A 24,765-nucleotide genomic window follows, 5' to 3' on the forward strand; every position below is an offset into this window, starting at 1 on the left:
ACCTTTTAATTTCCCAGCACCTAGCAAAGAACCTGGCATGTATACAGTGCTGAATGAGTATCTCCAGTCAAACTCCCTAAAGCACTGCTCTGATTGCATCTCTCTGCTCAAGAACATTCTATGATTCACATTTATTTACAAAATAAAAATGTGAAATCTTCCTAGCTAAACACTTAACTCTTTAGTGATCTGACTCTATCTACCTAACTACTCCATTTCTCATGATAATCCCTTTTAAAATTATTTATTTATTTTATTTTGAACTTTAAAGATCAGATTTGTTTGGAGAAAACAAAAAACCCCACAACCTAAAGGATGGGATTTTACATCTCAAGACCTCTCCCAGGTATGAAGTCTATAGATTACAAATCACTTTCGGAGAAGATATTTTTGTACAAATTTTACATGTATTGAGGAGTGGGTCATAAATGCCTGTTTGTTTTAACAGGGTGGCAGGGTAGAGGAATGGGGGGAAAAACAGGTTTTTGGACACATCTATTTGGAAGGAGCAGACATGAAGAGAGCAAACCCTACTTTTGCATCATCTATAGCAAATGGTTTTAAAAAAAATACCCTCTCAACCTTGGGTATCTCTAAAAGCCACTTCCTAGCTACTAGGCACTCCAAGCCAATTATTTAAAGTTACTTCACTTGGTATGTCTTTTATGTCCACTGGGTAAATGATTATTATGCTCACTGCTGCAGCACTCATAAACCAACACCCCTGCATGGCTGGACAGGGTCTAACCTAGGACTGATGCGAGAGGAGACCAAGATGTCTTTTCTCTGCAGGTACCAATATTGCCCGTAAGGACACCATCTGTTGAGCTGACAGTACCAAGGTGCACATAAAAGCAGGCAAGTAAAGCTACTGTGTTGCAAGAGAAGCCAGGACCTTGTGAAATTGTTCTTCTCCATTATCATTTATTCTCTCAAGGGATGCTAAAAAAAAAGAGAACCAAAAAAACCACACATTGGTCTAGGCCACATTATAAATCCAAACATTGGTGTGGGATTTCACTTGGAGATAAGGAAACTTTTGTTTTTTAAAAAGCTCCCCAAACCCCAATCAAGGTTGTAAGAAAGGCTCCCAATTTAACCAACCTCGTTCACCATCTAAGACTGGTAATTCTAAAGTTTTCTGAGGTGTCAAAGGGGTCAAAGTAGCAGGAGCATGAATGGCTGGAGGGAAGGAGTGAGTGTCAAAACATGAAGGAGCCAAGATTGGCTTGAGAAAAAGCAATGATTCCTCATTGAACAGCTCCCAGGGGCTCTAGAGAATGCTTAGGAGGTCAAGTATGTGACTTAAGCAGAAGCTGCCTGTGGGAAGGTAACAGGAAAGAGTAGCATGAGGAACATAAGACGATGACAAGAGTCTAAATTTTTAAAGCTTCAAGATTTCAACAGAATATGGATATATTTGAACTTTCAGAAGGGATAGTGTTTAAGAAAGGGTGAAACCACGACACATAAAAGACCTGGGAGGGACTTCCCTGGTGGTGTAGTGGTTGAGAATCTGCCTGCTAATGCAGGGGACACGGGTTCGAGCCCTGGTCTGGGACGATCCCACATGCCGCGGAGCAACTAGGCCCATGAGCCACAACTACTGAGCCTGCGCATCTGGAGCCTGTGCTCCGCAACAAGAGAGGCCGCGACAGTGAGAGGCCCTCACACTGCGATGAAGAGTGGCCCCCACTTGCCACAACTAGAGAAAGCCCTCGCACAGAAACGAAGACCGAACACAGCAAAAATTAATTAATTAATTAATAAACTCCTACCCCCAACATCTTCTTAAAAAAAAAAAAAAGACCTGGAAATTCCCACAACCCCTAAGTGTTTCTTGCTCCAGGAGGTAAACGATTATGTGTTTACTGGAGGTCATACCATTTTCCCTATTACTGGTGCAAAATAATTCATCAAATCCCCAAGCTTCTTTTCAAACCATGATTTCCCCATTCATTTAGGTCACCAAACAGTCCTATTCTTCAGTGGCCTGTAGACTCACTCCCACCTAGCCCCCTGGGGGGTACAAATGAAGGAACTCCCCCATATGTTGGCCCCAGTAACTCAGAATTAATTAAGAGGAGGGGCTGGCAGCCTCCTGGAGACTAAAACAACATCAGAGACTAAACCTACCTTGCCGAGGACGGAGAATTTATTCAGATAATGTTTGAGAATTCATGAATGCCATAACTGGATGATAAGAATTAAAGGTAGAAACCTCACACTCTTCCTTATACCTGCCTGCTGCCCAACCAGATTCAAGACACTGCATCACTATCACTGCCATTTTGCTAAACGGAGGCCCCTAGGCACTAATCACACAGGCAACTGCACGTATCATAAAAACGCACCACAACTTTAAACGTACAGCATTAAAGGCTGTACGTCTCTCATTGGCTACACTGGTGATTCTCCAGTTAGTGCAATACTTTAAAGGCTGCAGCAGCATGCAAAAGAATTTCATTTTGTTTCTTTTTTTTTTTTTTAAAAAAAAAAAGTTAAGAAAGGTCTCCAGGAGACGATGAGTTTTATTTTGTCTTGTATGGATGGAGGTTTGATTTGCTCTTGAATGTTCCAGGGTGGTGAGAGACTAGGAGAAAGCACAGAATGCAGAGGTCTATTCGGTGTAATCTTCTCCCTCATTTTCATCTTCACCATCAATGGCAAAAGCAGCATACTTGCTTGCAGAACTGAACTTAGAGGCTGGATTTTCTTCAGCTTTCTTTGGCTCAGGTGCAGATCTGGAGTCTTGATCCTTTTTGCCATCTTTCCTATCTGACTCCTTCCAGTGGTCTTTGTTCCCTCCATCTCCTGGACCACAGCTGGAATTTCCACTTTGGCCTTTTGGGGCACTCACCCCATCTACTTTATTTTCATCTTTCCTTACTGGTCCTTCCTCAGATGGTTGAGCTGGAACTACTTTCCCTCCACCACTTGTAGGGGACTGCTGCTCTGTGTCTGAGCTCTGAGATCAAGCAGGAGGGTTAGAACTTTGCTTCATCCAAGCATTCTCCTTTGGTGGAGGGGCTGGCATAACCTTTAGAGGCTGTTCGGATTTGGGAGGCTTAGAAGTTGTAGACTGACAGTCTTCCTCTTTATTGGGTGTTTCATTTTCTAGAGACTTCTCAGTTTCCCTCATGCATTTCTGCCAGATGTGGCTGAGGTCCCTGTCTGTGATGACTCACTTCCTGTCCTCAACCGTTCCCGTTCCTGAGTTTCTTCACTTCGCCAGCTTGGGTGTCTCTCCCGAGGCCGTCGTTCTAGTTTTGGCTCATCCAGCTGACGCTGCGGTTTCTCCTGTTCCTTCTGTAGCCGCTCTTCTACTTCTCGTTCTCTAGCAGCTGTGTCAACAGGCTTTGCCCCTCCAAAGATAGAGGCTGCTCGACTGGACTGGGACGTGCTAGCAGCGGAATCATTTTCCTCAGGAGTACTCCGAGGCTTTAGGTTCAGTTTGGGTCTTTGGGGCGGACCTCTATCATCACACCTATAATCATCCCGAGAGTAATCGTCTCTGGAGCTCCATGACCGGTCATATCATCTGTCATATCTGTCTTCACAGCGGTCCCCGCCTCCTCTGTAGTCATCATCCCTATGGTACCCACTACCAAATGCTCTTCTGCCACTGCCTATCCTGGAATCGTAGCCTCTATCATAGTCTCTGCTGCCTTGGTCATCATAGCGATCTCGGCCCCTGTATTGATCCATGTCCCGGCGTGGGCCATCAAGATAACTGTCCCGATACCCATCACGATATTGGTCTGAATCATAACGATCTGGATACTTGTCTCCAAAGCTATCATCACCTCTTCTAGGTGGGTAGTCATCAAAGCTGTAGCAGGACGGACCCTCCAGTCTGTATCTGTTTTGTCAGAATCCCGATTTCTATCTCAGCCAAAAGAACGATCATCCCTGTCTTTATCCTGTGCTTGATCAACAACGTCCACTCCAATTCTCCTGTTACCTAGAGACTGTTCATTGAGGCTCAGGGCACTGAGCAAGGAATCCAGGTCCTCAAACTCAGCATAACCAAAACTTTTCAACCCTCAGGATCACTGGGTTCACGTGGTAAACGCACTGCACTGATATTTAATCCTCTAAAGAATTCCGTAATGGAGTCTTCTGTCACATCATAGGGCAGGTTCCCTAGAAAAGCAGTGTAGAGTGATGATTTGGTCGATATTGGGTTCCCAAGCAGCCCATGGAGCAGTGGGCAGAATGGAACGGTCAATTGGAGGTGCCCTATACACATCATCATCATTACTATGCCAAGTGGTTGAAACAGCTCCTTCTAGGTCATCTGTTCCATCAGCCCACCTGACTGGTTTGGGGACATAGGTGCTTCCTCCACCAGTCCCTCTATCCTCAGCCAGGAAGTCTGTTACAGAGATAGTCTTCCCCTTCTTATTCTTCTTTTATGCTGAGGCTACCATTTTTGGAGAGGGAGAGAGAATGCAAAGGTTATTTATTTATTTGGTTGCTCCGGGACTTAGTTGCAGCAGGCTGGCTCTTTAGTTGCAGCTCGAGGGCTCCTTAGTTGTGGCTTGCTGGCTCCTTAGTTGCGGCACGTTGTCTCCTTAGTTGTGGCATGCACACTCTTAGTTGCAGCATCCCTGTGGGATCTAGTTCCCTGAGTAGGGATCGAACCTGGGCCCCCTGCATTGGGAGTGTGGAGTCTTAACCACTTCGCCACCAAGAAAATCCCGATAATCCTTTTTATGAGTACTATCTTGGTAGTCTAAATTCACTATTCCCTATGTAGTTGATCCTTGAGCAACATGGGTTTGAACTATGTGGGTCCACTTATAAGTGGATTTTTTTCAATAGTAAATACTACAGAACTACATGATCGGCAGTTGGTTGAATCTGTAGATGTGGAACTTACTGTGGATGTGGAACTGCTTTACAGAGGGCCAGCTATAATTAATACACAGATTTTCGACTATGCTGAGGGCCAGTGCTCCCAACCCTCCCTTGCACTGTTTAACTGCATATATGTATATACGTGTTTGTGTGTGTATCCCACACCTTATTCCTATAGTTAATTCTGATTGGAATTTTTTTTCCCACCATCCCCAAACACCATTTTCTTGGATATCTACTTTTAAGGAATGCCAGCTTCCCTATAAAAGTCTCTTTTATTCCACTCAACTGTCTTTCCCTCCTTTGGGTTTCCACTGTACTTTATTTATATTTCTATTAATATTAGAGCTGCCTGTGTAGTCTTTTCCTCTACCAGTCTATGCATTCTTTGAGGATAGAAGCAGTGTCTGGTTGATCACTTACTTCTATGATTATACATATTAGATGCTCAATGTACCTGATGGCAAAATGAATGACAACAATGAGTAAGTGAATTAATGTATTAATTTAAAACACCACACTATGGGACTACCCACATTCTATAAAAGATGGAGAAAGAGCACTAACAAGAGGACCATGGGATTATTGTTTAAAATCTCTATAGTACTTAACAAAACCTTCTCTTGGGAAATGCTCAAATGATAACTTGTCACAAGTGCTGCAAAAAAACTGGAAAAATTGGGTCAGAGTATAAGATGGGTAGGAGTATTGAGAGAACAGACTGGTGTCTACGGCCTATGAAACAGGCACATTTGAAAGGAGAAATATCTGGGCCCAAACTTTTCCCATCATCAGAGCAAAGGTCCACTAACCTGGGGAGGCGACTGGTACAGGTTGGGATTCACCAGAAGTCCTAAAGGCTCTTCAGAAGATCTATCCAATTTGTTCGGTGGTTGGTTCAAGGTTCCATTGGCAATGGCATGTATTGCCTCATCTAGTCTGTGATAACAAACAAAAGGATACAATAATTGGTAATGTCCTATGCTCAGAATATCTTTATTTAGCACACACATAAAACTCTTCAACAGCAATAAAACTTGACACTCAAAGAGGGGTCCATGGATGACCTTCCCTGCTCCCCCTACCAACTTCCCCTTCTCTTCACTCCAAGAACCCTAAGGAGTAGGAGTTGGTAGAAGTTCCAGAACACTAGGAAAATAGGTAGGGCACAAGACACTCATTCACCTCTTTAACAAGATTATTAGAAATGCCAAGGTTAGAAAAGGTGCCTAGAAACAGTCTGACCCACAGAAGAGTATTCTATGGCAGCCTATTTCTCAACACCTTCAATTATTCTTCTGCCCACTCAGCAGTCCCTCTCAACTCTTCCATGCTGATTTGAAGTCTATTCTTGCTTCACTGCCCAAAACTTCTAAGGAGGCCCTATACCAGCCCAGTACAAAAGTACTTATTCCTTTCTCTGAAGTCCTGTAGCACTTACTATTTAAACAGTCATCAAATATACCCAACGTTATCCAGCGTCTATGGTGTTTGCTATGTATATTTGGCTCTCAACCTATAGAAGAATGTGATGATTTCATTTAAAGATTATGGAACTAACCCTACTGGTTAGTAAGAGATTATAGGTCTTGCAGGAACCATATCTTATTCTGCTCTACAGCTCTTCATTACTTGCTGCTGTACTCCATGTCCCTGACAGATGCTTGACAAATGTTTGTGGATGATGATTCTAAAGCACGATATAATGAAAAGCTTCTACTAGTAGGAAAGGCTGAACCCGACCTTGAATACAATTAAAGAGATATTTGTTAGGAACCTCTTATACACAAGGCAACTTAAAAGGAGAGGAGGGGGCTTCCCTGGTGGCGCAGTGGTTGAGAGTCCGCCTGCCGATGCAGGGGACACGGGTTCGTGCCCCGGTCCGGGAAGATCCCACATGCCGCGGAGCGGCTGGGCCCGTGAGCCATGGCCGCTGAGCCTGCGCGTCCGGAGCCTGTGCTCCGCAACGGGAGAGGCCACAACATTGAGAGGCCCGCGTAACGCAAAAAAAAAAAAAAAAAAAAAAAAAAAAAAAGGAGAGGAGGACAGGGCTCCTGCCTTCAGGAAGCTTTAAATCTAAGTGGCAGGTTTAAGACAGCTATAAAGATGATAAACAAAACAAGGAAGGATGCAATTATTACTGTAAGATAGATACAATCCATTTGGTGGTTATTATCCCATCATCCCATGTGTTGTACCAAGTACATTCAAAGGGGAGGTAGATATCTGAAAGGCAAAGATGGGAGGACGGATATCCAAAGTAAGGAAAAAGTAGAAACAAAGGCATGAACCAAAAAACAAAACAAAACAAGAACTTGAGGTAAGAGGTAAGTCTAAAATAGGATGGGGGGCTTCCCTGGTGGCGCAGTGGTTGAGAGTCCGCCTGCCAATGCAGAGGACACGGGTTCGTGCCCTGGTCCGGGAAGATCCCACATGCCGCGGAGTGGCTGGGCCTGTGAGCCATGGCCATTGAGCCTGTGCGTCCGGAGCCTGTGCTCCACAATGGGAGAGGCCACAACAGTGAGAGGCCACATACCGCAAAAAAATAAATAAATAAAATAGGATGGGGATGATGGAATCTAAAGGAAGGAAACAGATTTGAGACCTAGTACACTGGTTAAGTATACCTAGAACTCTAGAATCTATGAAAGAAATAGTATAAATAGCTAATCAATATATTTTTAGAATGTTCAGACTTACTGGCACACAAGCAAAGCAAAAAACAGTGAATAAAAATTATGATGAAATACCATTTTTCATGTATCAGAATGGCAAAGGTACTTTTTTAATTGTTAAGAAAGAGATGAAGAAACTAGCATCTAGGCACCTGGTGTCAAAAAGTCAAAAAATATGCACAATTTAAATTTTGAGATACTGTCCAATTTCACTTCTAAAAGGCTGTACCATTTTTTATTGAAAATAAAAATGATTTTTCTTACACATAAAAATGATTTTTCTTACTATAAAAGCAATCAATGTTTATTACAGAAAAACTAGAAAATGCAAATTAATAGAAAGAAAATGAAAAATTCATAAACCCATCACCCAGAAATAATTTTATTTTTTCTTTATATCTGTGTAGCATATATATAATAGTTAAAAACAAATTAATTATTTTGAAGCTAGTGGTAGAATTTGTTTTAGGGAGTGAATAACCTCTGATTAGGAAAATTCTGTGATGGATTTGCCACAAATGAAAGAGAAAGACCGAGGACTGGACCGCGTAGAAAGCATTACTGTGTTCACCAATATCCAGTTTTCTGTGTGTGTGTGTGTGTGTGTGTGTGTGTGAGAGAGAGAGAGAGACAGAGACAGAGACAGAGAGACAGAGAGCTATGTATGCCATTTCCAAAACGTGGAGTGAGATCTCCACGTGCTTTCTTTTCAGTACTGTGCTAAGAGCCAATATGTGTATCTTTTCTCAACTCTGTTCAGTGACTTCATGTTGGTAACTTGAAATTGGCCATGATGTAAATTTCTTTCAATAAGCTTTATTTTTTAGAGCAGCTTTAGGTTCACAGCAAATCTGAATGGAAGGTTCAGAGACTTCCCATTTACCTCCTGCCCTCACATATGCACAGCCTCCCCCATCATCAGCTATCCCTCACTAGAGAGGTACATTTGTTATAATTAATCAATCTATATTGACACATCAGTATCACCAAAATCCATAGTTTCCATTTGGGTTCACTCTTGGTGTTGAGACTTGAACATTTTAATATTCCCGTCCTTAGAGGGCATATCCACTTTCCTACACTCAAAGATTATGCAATATTATAAATTATAAATTTCAGACAATTTAATGATACATTATGTTTCAAAATGTGCATTTCCCTGATAAATAACTGAGCATCTTTTCAAATGTTTATGGGCTATTTGTATTTCCTCACCTGTAAATTGTCTGTTCTTAGCCTTTGCCCATTTTTCTACTGGATGTGTCTTTTTAACTTGCAGCTCTTTATATACTATGGATATTGCTCTTTTGAACTGTTAAAACTGTTTAAAATGTTTTCTCTCAGTATTATACTTCTTTATGTGATTTAAAATATCTTTGTCTTTTTGACTTCTGGGTTTTGTATCTTGCTTAGAAAGAACTTTATCATACCAAGACATTAACTATATTCTCCTAAATTTCTACTATTCTATTTCTTTCTGATCCTTTTATTTCTTTTGCATTTAACTCTCACTTTTCTTCTCTCTCTTTTTTTTTTTTTGGCCACACCACGTGGCTTGCAGGATCTTACTTTCCCAACCAGGGATCAAAACCAGGGCCCCAGCAGTGGAAGCTTGGAGTCCTAACCACTAGACTGCCAGGAAATACCCTTGCATGTAACATACATACATACATTTATTTATTTATTTATTTCTCATTGTGGTGGCTTCTCCTCTTGTGGAGCACAGGCTCTAGGCACATGGGCTTCAGTAGTTGTGGCATGCTGGCTCAGTAGTTGCGGCTCGTGGGCTCTAGAGCGCAGGTTCAGTAGTTGTGGTGCACGGGCTTCGCTGCTCCGCTGCATGTGGGATCTTCCAGAACCAGGGATCAAACCTGTGTCCCCTGCATTGGCAGGCGGATTCTTAACCACTGCGCCACCAGGGAAGTCCCTGCATTTAACTCTTTAGTCAAACTTATTCTCACAGTATGCTTTGAGGTAGAGATCTAATGTAGATTTTTTTCAAAGCTGATGGACCATCATTTATTTAATCCTTCCCTTACTGTTTAGAAAAGTTTTACACAACTATAGACACACATCCATACACACACAATGCAGACACATGGCTCTCTTCCCAGATTCTATTACATTTCATTCATCTATTCCTGTGCCCAAACTGTACCTCACTGTTTTAAAAACAGTTTTTTATAAAACTACAGTAGCTATCTAGTAGGTCAAGTGGCCCTTGCTGTTCAATTCCAAAATTTTCTTAGCTACTATCCCATGTTTCTACTCCAAATGAATATGTTGCTCTAAAAATTAACAAAAATAACAGACTCATTAAAGGCGGGGGGCAAATCCTTTACAGTTAAACTGCCCCCTTCTTTCAGTCCCTTTCTGGTGTTGTCCACTTACTTGCTGTGATACTCAGTTAGAGGATTTTCATCTTCCATGATCTTCCTGCCTGCAAAGTCAATGGTGATCTTCTTCGAGAGCCGAGAGGCATGTCGAAATTCTCTCAGCTCCTCCTCTCGCTTCTGTAGGGCTTCCCGTTCAATTTTGGACAACCACTGGTTAGAATCACTGGCAAAGTAATCTGACTCATCATCAATGACTTGGGTCCTTCGAATGCTAAGGAAAAAAAAAAAGAACACATGGCATTTGTGTTGACACAGTTCGGTCAACAGTTAGGTCACCTGTTGACAAACAGGGACTTGATTACTGGGAAGCTGTTTCAAGTAGCTCACTCTTCTGCTGTCCTGAAGGTTATTATCTCAAATATAGATGCTCAAGAACGTTCCAAAACTAGGTCAAACTCTGCCTGATTTCCAGCTTCTGCGTATACCTTATTCCCACTGCAGACTCAGCTCAGCTCTTAGAACGAATCTCACCCTTGGGGAGGAAAAGACACAGCACCAAAATCTATTGTCCTCCTATTTTCTTACTAGTCCAGCCCTCACCTTCTTAACTGGGCTTATGTCTGATTTTGCCGCATCTGAGTTCATGTCTTGGCAGCTTACTCAATATCCTAGTCCTTCTACAATTGGGACCTAGACTATTCCTGCTAGGCCCAATTGCCGCTATTTCCCTTAGAAACTGGAGTTCCATCCTGGATTCTCAGTCCTATAAGCTTATTCTTAGGATATCTTTAATACTCTACTACTATATGTCAGTTTTCACCACCTCCCCCATCCCCACCCCAACCCTATCCCCAGTCCCTCATTTAACATATTTACAAGGGCCAAGTTCCAAGATATGACAATCAGGCCTATTTCTAAGATCATACCAACAAAGAAATTAACAACTAGAAGGAATCTTGATGATCCAACTTTCTCCTTCTACAGATAATAAACCTGGGCCTCAAAGAAGTTAAGTGACTACTCCAAAATAATAAATCAGTCTCAACTGCATAATTAATAATTAGTATGATATATTCAGGCATAGGGAAATACTGAAATCAGATTCAGATTTCATTCTTTCAGGACTCAGCTGGAATTATAAAAGTTTTAAAGTAGACTAAGAGTGGTACTATACACAAACCTACATAATGAAATTGGCGTCCTTAGAAACTCACCAGCATAAGGGCAACAATGCCAATAGGGAGAGACCCTTTTCCAGTTTCTGTTTATCAAAAAATGTACTCTATTTCTAATGATGAGTTTCACTGAGTAAGGATAAAAGTGACATTTAAGGATGAAGAGCAAATATTAGTCACAAACCTTGTGACGGGCTTATTAATGAAGAGCTTTCAAAGTATATCTCATGTATTCACAGCAAATGATTTGAAAGCAGCAGGTGTGTCTAACCAAAGGATTATAATGCTAGGAATAGACATATTCAGTTACCACAGTAAGAGATGCAGGGTCTTTCTAAGGATTCTCACATGGCCACTTGAGAAGTGAGCATGTAAGTCCTATTTAAACATTCTTTACCACTAATTGGTCTTCAATACATATTTTTTCCAGAAGAAGAAAAAAATGAAAGAGAATAAAATAAAAAACAGAACTAACAAATCCATAAATCTGTCTCCTAAAGAGAGGTGAGTGGGCTCAATGACAAAAGTGTAGGAGTGTAAAACTCAATTTAGGGACATTATTGAATCAGAAAACAAATTTAGTGTCAAAGGAAAAAGGGAGGATAAATCATGTCTTCCCATGAGGTGGTGTTAACACTCTCCCAGAGACAGTTTCTTATGGAATATCCAGAGGCCCCCCAACAGTTTGCACATGGTAGGCACTCTAACATATGCTGACTGAATAAATGATGGTTTCAAGTAAAACAAGTGGGGAACTGTGTCAACCCAAATCAACTTTCCATGGGGTACACTAGCATTTGCCAAGAATCAAAAAATATTGCAGGGTAGGATCCTCTCGGTGGGAGCCTATCTTATTCAGATATGATTCAAAAACAAGCTGTAGACCTCCTCCACACAGCATCTGGCTCTTCTTTTGTTGTAAACACTTTCATAGTCCACCCTAAGAAGGTATCAAGTGCCAAAATAATGGACTACTCTATTTCTTAGCATTTTTTATTTTAACCACATCATACCTAGTTCTGTCAAACTCTAACAGTTTGTCTTTATGCTTGATAGCTTTCTCCAGACCAGATTTAAATCGCAATTCTTGATGATGAAGAAGGTCCTTGGTAGAGATGTCCACTTTTCCAGAATTCTCTGTCCCTGAAATTCAATAAGGAAATCAAACGGTGTCAGTGAATCATACCAATTAGTTGTATCGCTGTGCAGCAAAGAACAAAATATCAGTAGATCTGGCTGTGCCCCTAATGACTGACAGCCTTCAGTTCAATGGAAAACAAACAGGTGCACAGGTCAGGCTTTACTTGTCAGGCATCAAGCAGCGCTTGAAACATAATACATTCTCAATAAATGTTAAGGATCCACTTCTTCCCTTATGGAAATGTGGATCACTAAGGGTAACAAACTGTTTAACAACACAATATAAAAATGCCTTATAAGAAAAACTTTATTGAGTAGGGCTAAATATCACCTTTGAACATACTTTTATATATCAAAGCTAAGAACTAAATAATAAAAGGAAAAAAGAGAAGAAATTGCACAGAGGGACAGAAATGAATAACGAGAACTTATCAGATGCTAAGGCACTTCAAACGTACTGTAGTACTTAATTCTCACTATAACCCTGTAAGACAGTTTATATTATCTTTATTTTACAGATAAAGAAACTGAAATTCAGAGACATTAGTAAATTTACTGAGTTCAGTAAGTCAGAAATTAAAAGGTAGAAACAAAATTTAAAGTTAGGTCTGTCTGGACTTCCCTGGTGGTGCAGTGGTTAAGAATCCACCTGCCAATGCAGGGGACACGGGTTCGAGCCCTGGTCCGGGAAGATCCCACATGCTGCGGAGCAACTAAGTCCGTGTGCCACAACTACTGAGCCTGCACTCTAGAGCCCGTGAGCCACAACTACTGAGCCCACGTGCCACAACTACTGAAGCCCGCACGCCTGGAGCCCACGCTCCGCACCAAGAGAAGCCACCACAATGAGAAGCCCACGCACTGCAACAAAGAGTAGCCCCCACTCGTCGCAACTAGAGAAAGCCCACGTGTGGCAACAAACACCCAACGCAGCCAAAAATAAATAAATAAATAAATAAATTTAAAATAAAATAAAATAAAGTTAGGTCTGTCTAACTCTAAAGCCCACCTTCATTCCTTGGCCCATGTGTTATCTTCCTTTGTGACAACATACCATAAATCTATATATCCCAAAAAAGATAGCCATAAATCATGATAGAACCAAGATCTAAAATGTGTTAGGAAAACAACTAAGCTATAATGAAGGCTGACCTTTCCCTACACCTAAAGCTCTAGGCTATTTAAAGTCCTAAAAAAAAAAAAAGGCCTGTCAAATCTTTCTTTTAAAATTTAAAAAAAAAGAGGTTGATTCTTGTGTTCTGAATATAAGAAAAGCACTGAGAACTACCTTTTCTCATAATAATGACCCTAGAAAAATCCAAATGGAAAAAATATGGAGACATGTTCTACCTCATTAATAATAATAATAATAAATTACGACTATAAAAATAAAATAACATGAAATGTCAAAACCCAATAGTGATAGGTTTTGGGGTAAAATACTAATATTGTTGTAGACTAGTACAATATTTTGGTAAAGTAATATGGCAAATACATCTTAAGTGTCAAAAATGATAATATTCTTTGACTCAGTAATCCCATTCCTAGGAATTTATCCCAAGGAAATAAATCAAAGATATAATATTAACAGAGTTGACCACTTGTGGTATTATTTATAATTCGGAAAGAGTCAAAATATCCAGTAATGAGGAAATAGATAATCAATTATAATAAATAAATTTAATGACTATTTTTAAGCACTAAAAATTACAAATATGAAGAATATATGGCAACATAAACAATAATTATAAAACAGTTAAAAAAGGAAAAACGTAAAATTCTATATACACTAGGATTGCTACTTCATAATACCAACCAATCTATCTATATTTAAAAAACAACTATGAATTAAAGCAGGAACAAAATATTTGCACAAATGGAAAGTAATGAGTATATTGTTTTCCCTTTAAAAATGTCCTTAACTATTTTTGTCATGCTTTTTTTAACTATAAAAAACTTTGAAGAGTTGCAAAAAAATTAAGAGTTCCTGTATACCTTTCATTCATCTTCCCTTGTTAGTATCTTATCTCACATAATCATAGTACAATTATCAAAAGTAAGAAATTAACAATAGTACAATACCATTGACTATATTACAGACTTTATTTGGATTTCAACTTTTTTTCCACTAATATTATTTTTCTGTTTAGGGATCCGATTCAAGATCCTACAACGCAATTAGTTGTAGTGTCTCCTTAATCTCCTCCAAACCGTTACGATTCTTCAGTCTTTCCTTGTCTTTCATGATCTAGCACATCTCCAATTCTTAAACTTTCATCCAATAATTTTAGCATCTACTGGTGGATCTTGCCTGTAGCAATTACTATCAATACTACTGTGGTGTTGACATGGTAATTTTCTGTTACCATAATTCCTTCACTTTATTAATTGGAATTCTATAAGAGCAGTTCCTTCTCTCCCATTTATTCATTTATTCAGTTACTTCATGACATTAATTTTATTCTTTGGGTTATAATCCAATAGTATTATTATTAGTTTTTTTGCTCAATGTTAGGTGGTTTTAATAAGAACTTAAAAAAAAATAAACGAGTAAATAAATCGCATCTTACATACCAGGATACAAGTAAGAGAAACAATCACAGATACAACAAAATGTATCCATAACTACAGTGACCCAATTAGAAGACTGCTGCCTACCTGACATGAGCTTCTTCAGCAGTTTCTGGCTCTTGTTTGAGTCACGCTGTAAAATATCCTGTTCTTCACGAGTACATACCTATAAAGTAATAAGAGTAAGACACATGATCCAATAGTTAAATGATAGTGTTTGCTTGATATATTTAAAAAGTAACCTCAAATTACACATTAGATATGGCAATACAATAGACTGTCAGTGTTTTTTAATCCAGACAAGTATACCAAAAAAAAAGTATACCCAAATGAGTTTTGCCCTAGTCTCTTTCCATTTCTCCCTTCTTTTATGAACCATACAAAAAACTGATATCACTACAAGTGTCCCTGAATGACAGTTAAAAAAAAAAAATCTAACCTATTTTCAAAAGATAAAGATTTGCCACCACTGAGAATATTGAAAAAATATACAAGACTTTTTTTTATAGCCTTCCAGTTCTAATCGTGAAATCCAAGTCTTACAAGAGAATTGCTAAGCAAGTGTCTTATTTATTTATGTATTTATTTTTGGCTGCGCCATGCGGCACGCAGAATCTTAGCTCCCTGACCAGGGATTGAACCCATGCCCCCTGCAATGGAAGCAGGGAGTCTTAGCCACTGGACAGCCAGGGAAGTCCTACAAGAGTCTTATTAAAAAGAGCCAGAAAAAGAAGCAGTGAAAACTAGTCTAGCTTTTATATGTATTTTGCTTCTTTGCCTTCAAACATTACCTGCTTATAAAGTAATAAACACATTAAGCAAAGAAAAAGTTCTGTTTATTATAAAATCACTAGAAGTGTAAGAAGGGAGGTTACTTAAAAGCAGAAGGGGTTACTTAAAAACAATTTCATATTAAGTTTATGAAACTGCAAGACCTCAAGGCCTATCTGCTTTACATTACTCTGTTTCTTGAATTCACCGAAGGATCCAAGGGACGTAACAGAAAACACTGTACTTGCTAGCAGTTGCCTGAGTGGCACACAGCAGCTGTAGGGTGTTTCTCTAGAGAAAAGCCCCATATGTGAGGACATTTGCTGCTGTTTTATGAACATTTTTGATGTTAGATACTACGTTTTTCAGGTCATCCATTGTCTATCAGCTTATTATCTGAGTACATTAAAAAATGAAAGGCCCCGCCAGAGAAGGGAAAACAAAGCAACACAAAATGTATACCTTCACCAATATCAAATGCCATTGCTTCTGCCAGTCAGCTCAACTGGCAGAATAAGCCTTCCAGACAACACACTAGGGTGTTTGTAACAGAGTCATTACAACTACACTTTTGAGGTCACTTACTCAGATAATGAGGAGCTATAAAAAGGAGGTGTTGGGCTTCCCTGGTGGTGCAGTGGTTGAGAGTCCGCCTGCCGACGCAGGGGACACGGGCTCGTGCCCCGGTCCGGGAAGGTCCCACATGCCGCGGAGCGGCTGGGCCCGTGAGCCATGCTGCTGAGCCTGTGCGTCCAGAGCCTGTGCTCCGCAAAGGGTGAGGACACAACAGTGAGAAGCCCGCGTACGGCAAAAAAAAAAAAAAAAAAAAGGTTTTCTGGGAAAAGAAGCTATCGACTTGAGGATTACATCACAGTGGCTCTGTAACCCTAGGAATATGAGCCACATCTGAAGACTGACAAAAATTTTTGACATTTCAGGCCCTAAAGTTTTCTTGAATTGAACTTAATCTGACACAAGACTTAGATCCCTCAACAAGGTATGTTCTCAAAACCTTCTCACAAATAGGCCTCAGTTCTAGGATATCTACTTGGGTTTTTTTTTTTTTTTTGTACGCGGGCCTCTCACTGCTGTGGCCTCTCCCGTTGCGGAGCACAGGCTCTGGATGCGCAGGCTCAGCGGCCGTGGCTTACGGGCCCAGCTGCTCTGCGGCATGTGGGATCTTCCCAGACTGGGGCATGAACCCGTGTCCCCTGCTTCAGCAGGCAGACTCTCAACCACTGCGCCGCCAGGGAAGCCCTCAACTTGGGTTTTTGACTAAATTTTACCGGTGGCACAACAACGTAAATCAACTATACTTCAATAAAAACAATAAAATTTTTTAAAAAAAGAATTTACTGGACACCTTAGGGAAGAAATTTACTAAGAAAAAGAGAAATTACTAGGGGTGTGAATGTCCCTATGTATAAAACTGAAGTGTAGTGAAATAGGAAAGAAACAATTTACCAGAGTACCACAGAATAAGCAGGGGCCGGAACCCTCTTGTTCACAGACAATACGCCCACAGATCAGACAGTTATTGATCAGCTTGTGCTTCTGGCCCAGGCAATCACAAGTGTGGCGACCAGGGATCAGGACTGCAAGCTTGTCCTGTCCCTCTTTTGTATATAAACTGACAAACTTCGTCTTCTTCTTTAAGGAGCTGCTGTTCTCTTGTGCCTGATCGTACAAAGATATCAGAAATAACATCAAATAATTAATGACAATGAAAACAGTCAAGAGAGAAAAACCTCAGTTCTGTTCAATAATAACTTACACCCTATCCAGCAACCATGAAAGAAGGAAGTAGGAGAAATACAAATGAGTTATAATCAAGGGTCTAAGTAAAGATTATGCCCTAGAAAAACTAGCTAATATACTCTGCTTTTTCTGCTAGTAGCTGTCAGCCCTGGTGGAAGGTAAATGTAGCAATAAAAGCTGTTTATGTGACATATTTATGTATAGCTAAATTGGAGATCATAGAAAACAAAAATGCCTCTAAAAGCAGATGATATTCACAGATATGGAAATAAGAACAATCAGTAAAGTAAGAAAAATCTATAAAAAATTGACTCAATAAGAAAAAGACAGATAACACAGTGGAAAAATGGGCAAAGGACCTAAACAGGAACTTCATAAAAGAAGATATCCAAACAGCCAACAGATACATGAAAAGGTGCTCAACTTCATCAGTCATCAAGATAATATAAAATAAAACCAATGTAATACCATTGCACACCAACCAGAATAGCTAAATTGAAAAGACAGAAAATACAGAGTGTTGGCAAGGATATAGAACAATTAGAACTCTCACACACCGTTCGTGGGAGTGTAAACTGGTATCTACTAAAGCTGAGCATATGTATATCCTGTGACCCAGCAATTCACCTCTTGGACATATACTCAAAAGAAATGAGTAAATATGTTCAACAAAAGACATATACAAGAACATTCACTGCAGCATTAGAATTGGAAAACTACCCAAATGTTCAACAGTAGATTGAATATTCACTTAACAGAATCCTATATAGCAATGAGATAAACCATGTGACACAAAAGAGTATATACTATTTAACTCCATTCATACAAAGTTCATAAGCAGGCAAAATTAATCTATGATGTTCAAAGTCAAAATGGTGTTTTCCCTTGGGAGGGTTGTCATTGTGGGGCGCATGGGAGTTTTTTAGAGGAATGGTAATGTTTTATTTCTGGCTATTACAGATATGGTCAGTTTGTGAAAATTCATTTATTCACTTCTGTATGTATGTTATAAAATAAAAACTTTAAAAAGAGAACTATATCAGCCTCTGCCTTAGTCCATTCTGGCTGCTGTAACAAAATATCACAGACTAGGTAGCTTATAAACAACAGAAACTTATTTCTTATAGCTCTGGAGGCTGAAGTCCAGGTTCAGGGTGCAAGCATGGTTGGGCAAGGGCCCTCTTCCAGGTCACAGAAATTACTTCTTTGTTGTATGTGGCAAAAGGGGTTAGGGACTGTGAAGTCTCTTTTATAAGAGCACTAACCCCATTCATGAGGACTCCACCCCCATGACATAAGAACCTCCCAAAGGCCCCACTTCCTAATTCACACTGGGCATTAGCATTTTAAGGTATGAATTCTGAGTGGTACACAAACATTCAGACCACAGCAGCTTTTGACACTTAAGGTGCATAGATGCCTCTCCTCTGGTGTAGTCCTACTTTCCCTTTAAATTGAGAGTTTCTCAATCATTTCCAGAGACTGAAGTTTCAAAGAAAAATCTCAGGAGTCCTAGTGGATAGGAGAGTTATAACAATGAAGGTAACAATTCTTTGGTTACTATAAAGAGAGGTAACATGCCCTAATGTCCAAAGCCAAAACTTGAGATATACAGACAGTATCAAATAAGTCAATGGAGGTAAATGTTATATCTAAGACAAATGCTAAGGATGTTATCTAATTCTAGCAGGTAGCCATTTTTCAAACTGGTCAATTATACCTTTGCTCTCAGGGATGTTTGTGAGGGGAAGACTAAAATCTCTAAGCAGAAACTTCTATCTCACTCTCTTTAAAGTATCCAGTTACATTAAAATAACACATTTGAGGGATTGAGGGCTGTGCTTTGATTAGGTCTTTTATCCATAACAGGCAGCAAGTATTTATTGAGAAGGAGGAAAGACAGAGTAATAGAGGAGAGAAGGGGAGAACAGGGCAAGCCAGAAAATTCATAACATATCACTCCTCTGCCTAAAACCATTCAGAGGGGTGGGGAGGAGGGATTAAATAATTAAAAAACAAAATACGAAAAACAAAACCACTCACTGTCTTCCCATTGTGCTTAAATTTTAATCCAAGCTACTTATAATGACCTATAAAGTCTTACATATGGCCCTCAGGTGCTCTCTAGCCTCACCTACACATCATTCTTCCCCGGTCCACTATGCTCCAGCCACACAGGGCTTTTTATACTGCTGAGAACACTTTTCTCCATCTTCCCTTTGCACTTGTTATTCCCTCTTTCTGCATTGTTCCCAGCCCATCTCTTTACATACTGGTTCCTTTGCAGTGTTCAGGTCTTAGCTGTAATTTCACTCCCTCAGAAAGGCTTTCCCTGAATACCCTACCTACATTAGCTCCCACCCTTCCAATAACTGCCTATCACACTGCCCTTTTAATTTCTTTCATGTTAGTTTTCACAATATATAATTACTTTAAAAAAATTTCTTTGACTATCTTTTCTACCTCTCCTCTGAACCACTAAAATGTAAACTCTAGGATGGCAAGAAACCTTAATGAGTCTTGTTTATTGCTATATCTCAAATGCCTAAATCAGTTATTGACACACAACAGACACACAATAAAAACTTCTGAATAACCAAATGAATTGCCTGAGAAAATTGAAGACAGATTTAAGATTTACTTACATGTCCAAAAATGGAACTGGACATACAGTTTGACCATCATTTTTCATGGTTCCAGATCTTCAAATTCACCTACTTGCTAATATTTATTTGTAACCCCCAAATCAATACTCCGGGTGCTTTCACAGGCATTCATGGACACGCACAGAATGGCAAAACATTTGAGTCACCAAATGCACACATTTCCAGCTAAGTTTGAGCAATGCAGTGATCTGCCTTCTTGCTTCAGCTCTCATACTGTAAACAAGTATCCTAAGTCTATTTAGTGCCATTTCTTTGCATTTCTGTGCTTTTTGTTGGTAATCTCACCATTTAATATGGCCCCCATGCATAATAGGAAGTGCTACCTAATGTTCTTAAGCACAAGAGGCTGTACCCTATATGGAAAATAGGTATATTACATGAAAGGATGCCCAACATCGTTAATTATCAGAGAAATGTAAATTAAAACCACAATGAGATATCACCTCACACCTCTCAGAATGGCTATCATGAAAAAGACCACAAATTACAAATGTTGGTGAAAATGTGGAAAAAAGGGAACCCTCATACACTGCTGGTGGGAGTGTTAACTTGGTATCATCACTGTGGAAAACACTATGGAGGGGCTTCCCTGGTGGTGCAGTGGTTAAGAATCCACCTGCCAATGCAGGGGGCATGGGTTCGAGCCCTGGTCCAGGAAGGTCTCACATGCTGCGGAGCAACTAAGCCTGTGCACTACAACTACTGAGCCTGTGCTCTAGAGCCTGCGAGCCACAACTACTGAGCCTGCAACTACTAAAGCCCATGTGCCTAGAGCCCATGCTCTGCAATGACAAGCCACCGCAATGAGAAGCCTGTGCACTGCAACGAAGAGTAGCCCCAGGTCACCACAACTAGAGAAGGCCTGCACACAGCAACAAAGACTCAACACAGCCAAAAATAAATAAAATAAAATACATTAATTAAAAAAGAAAACAGTACGGAGGTTTCTCAAAAAACTAAAAGTAGAACTACCATATGACCCAGCAATTCCACTCCTGGGTATATATCCAAAGAAAAATGAAAACACTAACTTGAAAAGATACATATACCCAATGTTCATATCAACATTATTTACAATTGCCAAGATATGGAAGCAACCTAAGTGTCCATCAACAGATAAATGGATAAAGATGTGGTATTATACACAATGGAATACTATTCAGTCATAAAAAGAATGAAAAATTGCTATTTGCAACAACATGGATGGACTTGAAGGGTATTATGCTAAGTGAAATAAGTCAGACAGAGAAAAACAAATACTGTATGATATCACTTATATGTGAAATCTAAAAAATGAACCAGTGGATATAACAAAATAGAAACAGACTCACAGATATATAGAGAATAAAAGATAGGGGTAGGGGATTAAGAGGTACAAACTATTATGTATAAAATAAATAAGTTACAGAGAAACATTGTACAACACAGGGAATAGAGTCAATATTTTATAATAACTATATGTGGAATGTAAACTTTAAAAATTGTGAATCACCAGGAATTCCCTGGCAGTCCAATGGTCAGGACTCCATACTTCCACTGCAGGGGGCATGAGTTCAATCCCTGGTGGGGGAATTAAGATCCTGCAAGCCCCCCCAAAATAAATAAAAATAAAAAAATAAAATAAAAATTGTGAATCACTATGTTGTATACCTATAACATATAATATTGTACATCAACTATAATTCAATAAAAATAATAATAAATAATAAAAATTAATAAATAATAATAAAGAAAGGTGTATTAGATAAGCTTTCTTCAGGCATGAGTTACAGTGCTATTGGCTTTGACTTCAATGTTGATGATCAACAATATATATTAAATAAAGTGTCTTTAAACAGAAACACACATAAAATGAGGTTATGTTTTGATTGGTTGATGGAAATGTGATCAGAGGCTCCCAGAAACCTAACCCTGTATTTCCCCTAGAAACAATGTTCTGTATACACCACGGCTTTAAAAAGAAATGAGCGGGCTTCCCTAGTGGCGCAGTGGTTAAGAATCCACCTGCCATTGCAGGGGACACGGGTTCAAGCCCTGGTCTGGGAAGATCCCACATGCTGCGGAGCAACTAAGTCCGTGTGCCACAACTGCTGAGCCCGTGCTCTAGAGTCCGCAAGCCACAACTACTGAGCCTGTGTGCCACAACCACTGAAGCCCACGCACCTAGAGCCTGTGCTCCACAGCAAGGGAAGCCACTGCAATGAGAAGTTCGTGCACCTCAGTGAAGAGTAGCCCCTGCTCCCCACAACTAGAGAAAGCCCACGCACAGCAACGAAGACCCAACGCAGCCAAAGATAAATAAATTAATTAAATAAATTTATTAAAAAAAAAAGAAATGAGCTGGATGATATCCCACCAAATGAGGGAATAATAATTTATTTAATCTGTCTCTTACTGCTAAAAAATCAGGTCAGTTCATATTTTCAATATTATAAATAACATTATACAGAACATACATTTTTTGTGTGCATTTCTGATTACTTTGTTAGATATTTAAGTCATATTAATAAGTCAGAAGTATATGAACATTTCCACAGTTCTTGATACATGCTGCCAAACTGCCCCCAGAGAGCTTAAACCAATTTACATTGCCACCAGCAGTGTATAGGAGGTTCCTGTTTTAATACAACTTCATCATCACTGTATCTGTTTTTTAAATCTTTGAGGGACTTCCCTGGCAGTCCAGTGGTTAAGACTCCAAGCTTCCACTGCAGGGGGCGCAGGTTCAATCCCTGGTCCAGGAACTAAAACCCTGCATGCTGCATGGCATGGCCAAAAAAATTTTTTTAAATAAAATCTTTGACAATTTGATATGCCATATCTCAGGGATTTAATGTGTGTTTATTTGATTACTAGTAAAGTAACCAACCAACCTTGTTTGCCCAGGACTTAGGGGAAATCTCAGAATACAGGACTTTTTAGTGCTAAAACCAGGAGAGTTCAGGCAATTAGGGTGACAAACTGGACTCCTTAATTACTAGTAAGGATAAACATTTTCAATGTTTATTGGTCATTTGTGTTTTTTCTTTTGCTTGTGATAGTCTTTGCTCATTTTATTTCAATTAATAAAAGGCTTAAGACTATTTTTTATAAGCTCACATTATTTTGGAAACCCTTTTCCATGTTTTATTGCATGGTCATCAGTCAGAACTTTTTGATCACTACTCTTCCGTCTTAGCATAATTAACTATTCCCTTCTGCTGGGAAATTTAGCTTGTCAAATTGCCCTGAATAAAAATATTTCTGCTTACCTCACAGGGCTATTTTTAGAGCCAAGAGAGAATATGAAAGAGCTCTAAATGCTAAATAATGATGATGATGATGGGTAGTGAATGGCCTAAAATAGGAACACTCTTAAAACAGCTAGAATTGTGCATTCTTTTAGTACAAAGCCACAAAAAATGTTGAAATTGAAGTCCTGGTGTAATTCATTAAATATTTTCTATCACGTCTATCTATCTATCTATAATCTCTAAGCAAAGAAGTCCTTTTTTTAAAAACTGAATTTATTTATTTTATTTATTTTTGGCTGCAGTGGGTCTTTGTTGCTGCACGCAGGCTTTCTCTAGTTACAGTGAGTGGGGGCTACTCTTCGTTGTGGTGCGAGGGCTTCTCATTGCGGTGGCTTCTCTTGTTGTGGAACATAGGCTTTAGGCACGTGGGCTTCAGTAGTTGTGGCACACGGGCTCAGTAGTCATGGCTCGCAGGCTCTAGAGTGCAGACTCAGTAGTTCTGGCGCACAGGCTTAATCGCTCTGCAGCATGTGGGATCTTCCTGGACCAGGGCTCTAACCCGTGTTTCCTGCATTAGCAGGTGGATTCTTTTTTTTTTTTTCTTTTAGAAGATGTAGGGGGTAGGAGTTTATTAATTAATTTATTTATTTTTGCTGTGTTGGGTCTTCGTTTCTGTGCGAGGGCTTTCTCTAGTTGTGGCAAGCGGGGGCCACCCTTCATCGTGGTGCACGGGCCTCTCACTATCGCGGCCTCTCTTGTTCTGGAGCACAGGCTCCAGATGCTCAGGCTCAGTAGTTGTGGCTCACGGGCCTAGTTGCTCCGCGGCATGTGGGATCCTCCCAGACCAGGGCTCGAACCCGTGTCTCCTGCATTAGCAGGCAGATTCTCAACCACTGCGCCACCAGGGAAGCCCCAGCAGGTGGATTCTTAACCACTGTGCCACCAGGGAAGCCCGAAGATGTCCTTTTAATACTTATTTAATCAGGTTGTCAAAAAATATCTACCATATAGAAAGTAATATGTTATCATTAACACTCTCTAAAATTCATGCATTTGTTGAAAAGTTGCCATTCTAGACCAATTTATACCCTTTGCTCTCTGAAATGTATCAGTTGTTTGCTCTTCTCCATATAGCCAGAAAAGCCTCATTTTCTAAGCACTCACCTTGGCCAAATCAAAAGGTGTTTTGACCTCTATGGTTGTATCAGGTTCAGTAAATGCAGGAACTTCCTGTCTGTTTCTCCCTTTCCGCCTGCTCCTCTTTAGCTGGTCTCCTGACCTCTGCCCATCTAAAATTTCTTTAAAGAAGAAGAAGAAGACAATAAATAAATAAATATATATATATATGTACATAAATAGATTGGAAATAGTAGGATTCATTGGTGAATTAATAGCTAACAAAGAGAAGGCAATGCTTAATACTTAGAGTCAATACAAGAAGTCAGGCAGGTTTTTAAATTATCTTTTCCTCTCAAATCAGAATTAAATTTAAACCATCATTTTCAAGATTGTAGTCAATAATAAAGACTACTGGCTAAAATTAAGACGTTAAATTAAAGGGAATTCCCTGGCAGTCC

General features: G+C 39.7%; 1 protein-coding gene and 1 pseudogene across 2 annotated transcripts in view; both read right to left on the reverse strand.

Moving 5' to 3' along the window:
- The window catches only part of TRIP4 (thyroid hormone receptor interactor 4), a 68,907-nt gene that overhangs the window by 37,618 nt on the left and 6,524 nt on the right, over positions 1-24,765 (reverse strand). The window contains exons 3-8 of one of the 2 annotated variants that reach the window (XM_032623524.1): positions 24,353-24,486; positions 16,996-17,208; positions 14,848-14,926; positions 12,063-12,192; positions 9,930-10,145; positions 5,676-5,802 (exon numbers count right to left, since the gene is read on the reverse strand). In XM_032623524.1, the coding sequence (XP_032479415.1) occupies positions 5,676-5,802; positions 9,930-10,145; positions 12,063-12,192; positions 14,848-14,926; positions 16,996-17,208; positions 24,353-24,486 (899 nt within the window). Of the gene's footprint in view, positions 1-5,675; positions 5,803-9,929; positions 10,146-12,062; positions 12,199-14,847; positions 14,927-16,995; positions 17,209-24,352; positions 24,487-24,765 lie in introns of both variants that reach the window. The other variant, XM_032623523.1, reaches the window with a different exon arrangement.
- LOC116749287 lies at positions 1,854-4,433 on the reverse strand (annotated as a pseudogene).

This window comes from Phocoena sinus, chromosome 2, assembly GCF_008692025.1.
Source record: "Phocoena sinus isolate mPhoSin1 chromosome 2, mPhoSin1.pri, whole genome shotgun sequence".
In the NCBI taxonomy this organism is placed as follows: Eukaryota; Metazoa; Chordata; class Mammalia; order Artiodactyla; family Phocoenidae; genus Phocoena; species Phocoena sinus.